Here is a 7,031-nt window from a genome sequence, read left to right as displayed (position 1 = left end):
ATATATATATATATATATATCATTTTTGATTTATTTTCTACTATTTGTGGATGGAGATGATTAAACAAATACTAACTCTGCATAGTAATTGCTAGCATACTCCATCAGATTTTAAATATAAAATAAAATTATGTTAACAAAAATTAATATATTTTATTTAAAATTTAAATTAAATATATTTAATTAATTTATTTATTTTCTCTCATATGTTATTTGAGAGAGAGTGTATCATAATATATATATATATATATATATATATATATATATATATATATATTATTTTCTACTATTTGTGGATGGAGATGATTAAACAAATACTAACTCTGCATATCCCTTGGCAGACATCTAACCACGTGGTAATAAATAATGATTTTCACATATTTAAAAAAGAAAAAAAATGTAAAGTGGACATTTAAATTCCATATCACATTTTAAGAAAAATATATTGAAAAAAATGATGTGATAGATGTAACACATTAGTGATATAATATATAGAAGAAGAGATAAATAAAAAATAAAGTGTTAAATGAGTATGTAAAAATTAAAAGTGTTTAAATATAAGAATGTTTTTTTAAAAATATGTTATTTATGTGAATGAGACTTAAGTCAACCTCTTGCATTCACATTACGATGAACTCGGTGTAAGTTTTGTGAAAAGTAAATATAATTTTTGAGGAGAAATTAATTTTAATATTAATCCAGATAGAACAAATAATGATAGTTGTACTTAAATTATATAGAAAAGACAACACTTCGTCTTTTTGGATGACGATATCTAATTATACTCGACCGTTAAATTATTGAGTGATTGAAAAAGTGTATTTTAAAAAAGAAGTTATGTAACTCTGACAATGTTAAAAGAATGTCATTTATAATTGAAATTCAAAATTATTGATAATTACAAATATCAAATATATAGTAAATATTCATTCGAGATGAATGCTCTTTGATAAAGTCGACTAAATTGAACGTGAGATTATGTTGCTAGAACATAAACTATTTGAACATAATCTAATATGGTTTGGGCTGGGAACCAACCCATAATATATATATTTATATATTTATTTTAATTTTATTGACAGAAAAATAGAAATTGAAGTTGTTATTTGAAAATTTTTGAATCCAACTATTATTTTAAACACAAAATATTTTTCATTAAAATATAAATAATTTTATATTTAATTCACTCAAAATCAAACTTTTATTTTTTACCACAAAACACAGTACATGATTTGATAACAAGCAAAATATTATTTTCAATTCATGAAATACACATGAAATTTTCACTAACTAGAAATAGACAAGGGCAAAAACGACAAAAGCCATTTTATTTGAGTATATGCACAAATTAAACACCATATAGAAATTATAAAACGAACCAATTAATATCTTGCTAGGCAAGAATCTTATCCATAGGTTTAGCTTCAAATTTGACACTAATCTCCAAATCTTGCAATTGCTTCTCCTTTGCAAGCTTCTTTAACCTAGCAATTTCAAGGTCCTTACTCATCTTTCTCCTATACATCTCTGCAAATGTGATTGGTTCCTCTAGCAATGATTTTTCTCCATCTCTAATTTTGAGAGGATACACAATTGCATCTGGTGATGGATTTTGGAATGTGGCTATAGACAAACGACTATGATTTGAATTCACCACTGCTTGGTGATCAGCATTCTTGAACCTTCCATTACTCAAAATCTGCCTCATACATGTTTAATTCAATCATTTTAGAGAAACAAAATTTCAATCACTTTAGGAACAAATAAAAAATTAATATTCAACACTTAAAAATATGTATTACACATATATAGTAATATAACTACCTTTTTTGTAATACCAATTTTTTCATATGTTAAATATAAAATTTAGGACAAAAGTACCCATTCATCCATCTCTACCTAAAAACCCTTGCACTATTAGGAAAATGGATTGTAGTGTATTTGTTATTGTGAATCAGTATCATCAAATTAGGATTACATAAATTAATGATTATATTGGTTTTCTTAAATTTAAACCACATATCTCCTAGTAATTCACGTCTCTTATTTAAAAAAAAAATATAAATTAATAAACATTTCTTTATTTACCAACATAAGAGTAGTCTCATACTCCTAGACATAATTGTAATATATAATATTTTTATCTTAAAATATAAAGTTAAACAATTATTTTTTTATTTTTATATATTTTAAATATACAAATGATTCAATAAAATAATATGAAAAACCAAAAAATATTAACTATACTGTAATGATTCAATTTTAAAGATTTGATTTCGAATTCTTGTGAATAATTGATCTTAACATCAATTAATTTAATTGTGTTTGTTTGAAGTGTAACAAAATTAATGTGTGAATTGATACTCACATGACCATGATCTCCAAGATTGACAACAAAAGCTCCCTCAACAGGCTGTACAGTAATCCAAGTTTTGCCATTATCTTTTGTAGCTTGAAGCCCACCCACTTGATCTTGAAATAAGAGAGTAATAGTACCTGGATCTGTGTGTCGTTTGAGTCCTAATGTAAGGTCAGGTTTTGGACATTTTGGGTAAAAATTAACCACAACTTTTTGGTCCATATCCACACATGCTTTTGTCAATGCATCTTTTTCTAAGCCCATTGCTTCTGACAACACTTGTAATAATTTACAACTCAAACTCATTAATTTCTCGCTGTATTCTTCTGTTACCTTTTTCCACTCTTCTGGCTTCTCTGGCCACCTTGAATAATCTCTGCTTTTAATTGGATATGAAAAATATGTTACTATTTCTCTCCAATCCTGCACTGCTTCTCCCTGCATGTTTCAAAATCATAATTGTTTATACAATCTCTTAATTTAATTTTAAATAAAAATTCGAAAATATAAAAAATATAAATATTAACATTATTACTTGGAGGTGGCTGGAGACAATAAAACCGCCCTTTTTGCCACCGGACATATCAAAACGAAGCTTTTCCTCCGGTGACAAAGCGAAGAATTCTCTAGCGAGACGTGTCATCTCTGATATGAGTTTGGTATCAACACCATGATCAACAACCTGAAAAATACCCCATTCCTCGCACGCTTCCACAATCCTCTTACATATCTCTTCTCTTTGCTCATTTGCCTCATCAATTCCAGCAATTGAAATTATTGGAATCTCGTTGCTGAAATTATTGTGCGCAATTTTTGGACGCTCATCTTCGTCACGAATAAAACGAGATTCAAATGTGTTTTCGTCTGCTAGGGTGGTGAGGGTTTTTGGTGAGGCCATATTAGAATTAATATTAATTATTATTGGCTATATATTGTTGTTTAATTTGTTATGTTTGTTCTTCTTATTTATAATGTGTTTTGTGTAGAAATTGAAATTAATTTGATGAGAGATTAATGGTTAGAGAAAGGAAGATAACATGTGATGGAATGGAATGGCAGCTCTAACTAACTCCATTGATGATTGATCACAAATCCAGTAACTATTTATTGATATTGTCATCTTTCCCTTTTTGGGACAAATCTCCATGATGAGTATTACAAAAATTAAACCAATTGATCGTTTTAGGCATACTCTATCTCTCAATTCATCATTTTATTTATTATCGATAGTGAGAGATTTGTTTTTGTTCGAACTCATGAGAAGCAAATTTGATTTTTATTTTCTAACTTTTCATCAACTAATAACTAACGCTTTACACTCTCTTTGCATATATCCCCCAACACCCCCAGTAATGGGCCGAACAGTAATGGGCCGAACAGCCCAAACCAAAAAAGCCAGATTTAAAAACTTGAAACCAACGGCTATTTCCATTCCTAGAAAACACGCACGCACCAACGGTCATATTCATTTAATTCTCCTTTATAAACTCTTATTACATTCATTCGTCAATAACTGATCGATTTTCTCTCTATTTTTCTCTGCAAAAATCCTACGAAGTTTTCTACTTTTCCAATTTTTTTGATCTTGAATCAGTTCCAATGGAAACACCATCTTCCACAACAAGAATCACAAGATCACAAGCCTCCGTTTTTCCCAATAACAAGATTACAAACACCATTCCAGTTTCCAGTGAGTCATTCTTTCTCTTCTTCAAAAAAAGTTACACTTTTTATGGTTTAATTCCACCTTTTTCATCCTGTAACTTTTCTTGGTCCCTTTATTAATTTTAATACCAAGGTATTATAATTGTGCCTAATTTAAAACTGTAGAATAAAAAATTAAATCTTTACAAGAAATTTAATCTTTGTAATTGTCATTGATGTTTGTCTTGGTTTTTTTACAGGGAAGATTGAAGATTCTGAAAAGATTTTGTCGAAATCGAAGGGACAACAACAAGATCGAAGTGCACTGATGGATTTGACAAATGATTCTCCAATTGTGGGGCTTGCCAACGGTGGCAATGTTGAGACACCGTCAGCGAAGATGAGGGGTAGCAAAGTGAAGAACACACCAGGATCTGGTGAGGCATTGTTGAGGGGTCAAGTGAAGACCCTTTTGCAGAAAGTGGAAGAAGAGGCTATGGAGATTCTTGATCCAACACCTCAAATGCAGAATCTTTTTGGCAATGGTACTGATGGGTTGGCTTCAGTTACTCCTTCTGTTGTTCTCCAACAACAACAATCAGTTTCTCAGGTTCTTTCTTCATTCCTTACCAAATGCATAGTATAGGAATATACTCTTTTAAAATATTTTTTTATTTTTATTTGTCTAGCTATTAATTACTTTGTTCTTACTTTATTGGAGAAAATTCCAAATCACATGTTCTAGAAGTTGTGACCCATGTTTCTAGAAGTTGTGTCATAATTAGACATTTTTCATGAGAAGATAGGTGTACAAATCCCCATATATTTAGAAATGAAGAGGATTCCCTTGGTGTCATTCACATATAAAGATTTGGCCTATATACAATTTATAAAATTTGACAATCAACATTTATCAATGAGTTTTGCATAATTGAGTTATAGTTTAATATCAAATGTCTTAATTTAATGATTTTGTTATGACATAATTTTGATGGCAGATGGAAAATGAGGTGTTTGATGGAAAGTGTGAGATAACCAAGTCCCTCCTCATGGATTTCTCAGATAAATCTCAAGTTTCAGATGCATCAAAAGAATGCACATCTGAACTGAGTTATCAGGAAGTAACACAAGGAAGTGGAGTTGGTAGCAACAGCATAGATGATGATGCTTCTGTTTGGTCAATGCAAGTTAACACGAGCACCAATGATGAAGATGATGAGGAAGAAGAAATAGCTGAGGAAGATGAAGAGGACTATTATGAAGATTTTGAAGAAGAAGAAGAATATGAAGAAGACTTATTGCTTGATGAACTGTGTGAAGGGTTAAACAACATTAAAGTGAATGAAAGGGTGGTTCCAAAATTTGCTGGAAAACACACAAGATTTGTTTACAACAGTGATGATGAACTAGTAAAAGAAGAAGAGGATGTCACTGCAGATTCAACTAATATCTTACGTTTGAAGGGATTACCAACACCAGAAGGAAAACACCTTCGTTTTTCTCAGGAAGAGGAGGGAGAATCTCCTCTGTGATTCATGGATGACTGTTTTTTCTTCTGAATTTTTTGCATTTCTTTTTCTCTTTTGAAAAAGTCTTGATTTTGTTTCTGTAATGGAGTGACCACAATTACTGTGTTCCTCAAATGTTCCCATTCCAAATATTCAAATAAAATTGTTCCAATTAAAAAGTTTTCTATAAAATCAAAAACCTCTGATAAAAATGAAAGGGGTGTGCTAAAATTTTGATTATATATTTCTTACGATTTTTTGTTCTATTTATCTTTTATTATCGGTTGACTTTTAATTCGGATACAGGCTAAGTTTTTTTTTTTAACATTTTTATAAAATTGTACATTTGATGTTCTATCATAACTAATGGATCCATTAGTGTAATTTATTTTGACAATATTTATCTATTAGTATTGGTTAACTTTTGATTCGAATACAACTTAGGTTTTTTTAACACTTTTATAAACTCATGTGTCTAAGTGTCATTCATAGTGCACTATCAATCTAAAAGTGTCATACTTTTTAAAAAGTTCAGGGCAAAAAACTGATATTCAAATTTCACAAGTTTTAAAACTAACACATAAATAATAGAACTTAAACATTCACACTAGAGAGTGATTAGACATAAGGTCGGGTACTAAATTAGAGACTACAAAAATGTTAACCATTAATTTGGTTCCTAAACCATCAAAATAACGGTCATTCTCTCATTTAATGTTAACACAATTGTTGGATTAAATTAACAATAGTTTAAAGAATAATTATAATTATATAGTCCAAGGACCAAATTAGATATTGTTGAATGTATATATTTGAACACCCTATCATTTGAGGTAGCTTTTGCATTTGAGATTCAAACTCATTTATCATGGTATCATAATCAAGTTAAATATGACAATGTGAAAATTGAACAAGTACACTAGATGCAAAGATGTATATTAAAATACAGAATCCAACTCCTCTAGAGTAGACAATTCCCTTAAGAAAATATAATGAAAAAAATTAACCGTTAAATAATAATTAAAAATAAATATTGTGATTACATCATAATCAATCATTATTTTCCTAGAACAACAGCAATTGCTGTTCTCACTTTTCACTTTACTCACTTTACAGAATCCAAATCCTAAAATGTAAAAATTAACCCTTAAATGATAATTAAAAGTAAATATTGTGATTACATCATAATCAATCATTATTTTCCTAGAACAACAGCAATTGCTGTTCTCACTTTTCACTTCACTCACTTTACAGAATCCAAATCCTAAAATATAAGAATTTCAAATTGTCGAGGTTCCCAAACTGTTAACTGTACATGTTTAGACATCCTCATCATTTAATTTAGCTTTTAGAAGTGAAATTCAAACTCATTTATCGGAATTTGCTAGTGATGAAAAGTAATACAAAGTCTTCTGTGAACACAAATTTTAAAAAATGAATACAAAATGTTTTCATAGATCATTCCACAAACAAAAAATACAATGAATAAAAAAAACTGTGAATGCATCATTTTCTTGACT

The 7,031-nt window shown here is 29.3% G+C and overlaps 2 protein-coding genes across 2 annotated transcripts; one reads left to right on the top strand and one right to left on the bottom strand.

The window, feature by feature from the left end:
• Window positions 1-1,228: 1,228 nt before the first annotated feature.
• On the bottom strand, window positions 1,229-3,418 carry LOC101501974 (naringenin,2-oxoglutarate 3-dioxygenase-like). The gene is made up of 3 exons (XM_004512077.4): window positions 2,895-3,418; window positions 2,369-2,797; window positions 1,229-1,699 (listed from the first exon to the last, which is right to left on the bottom strand). The coding sequence occupies exons 1-3, from the start codon at window positions 3,255-3,257 to the stop codon at window positions 1,394-1,396; spliced, it is 1,098 nt and encodes a 365-aa protein (XP_004512134.1). The 5' UTR covers window positions 3,258-3,418; the 3' UTR covers window positions 1,229-1,393.
• Window positions 3,419-3,849: 431 nt separating this feature from the next.
• LOC101501661 (uncharacterized) lies at window positions 3,850-5,690 on the top strand. The gene is made up of 3 exons (XM_004512076.4): window positions 3,850-4,049; window positions 4,264-4,613; window positions 5,002-5,690. Exons 1-3 carry the CDS (start codon window positions 3,959-3,961, stop codon window positions 5,533-5,535), a joined length of 975 nt encoding a protein of 324 aa, XP_004512133.1. The 5' UTR covers window positions 3,850-3,958; the 3' UTR covers window positions 5,536-5,690.
• The last annotated feature ends 1,341 nt before the right edge of the window (window positions 5,691-7,031 follow it).

Source organism: Cicer arietinum, chromosome 8 (assembly GCF_000331145.2).
Source record: "Cicer arietinum cultivar CDC Frontier isolate Library 1 chromosome 8, Cicar.CDCFrontier_v2.0, whole genome shotgun sequence".
Lineage (NCBI taxonomy): Eukaryota > Viridiplantae > Streptophyta > Magnoliopsida > Fabales > Fabaceae > Cicer > Cicer arietinum.
Note: the sequence above shows the minus strand (reverse complement) of the source record. Positions and strands in the feature narration are given on the sequence as shown.

Coding starts and splice junctions, on each gene's coding strand:
- LOC101501974 (XM_004512077.4), bottom strand. CDS start 3,257: ATGGCCTCACCAAAAACCCTCACCACCCTAGCAGACGAAAACACATTT. Junction 2,798..2,894: donor TTGTCTCCAGCCACCTCCAA/GTAATAATGTTA, acceptor TGAAACATGCAG/GGAGAAGCAGTGCAGGATTG. Junction 1,700..2,368: donor ATCTTGGAGATCATGGTCAT/GTGAGTATCAAT, acceptor TGTATGAGGCAG/ATTTTGAGTAATGGAAGGTT.
- LOC101501661 (XM_004512076.4), top strand. CDS start 3,959: ATGGAAACACCATCTTCCACAACAAGAATCACAAGATCACAAGCCTCC. Junction 4,050..4,263: donor AAACACCATTCCAGTTTCCA/GTGAGTCATTCT, acceptor GTTTTTTTACAG/GGAAGATTGAAGATTCTGAA. Junction 4,614..5,001: donor AACAACAATCAGTTTCTCAG/GTTCTTTCTTCA, acceptor TTTTGATGGCAG/ATGGAAAATGAGGTGTTTGA.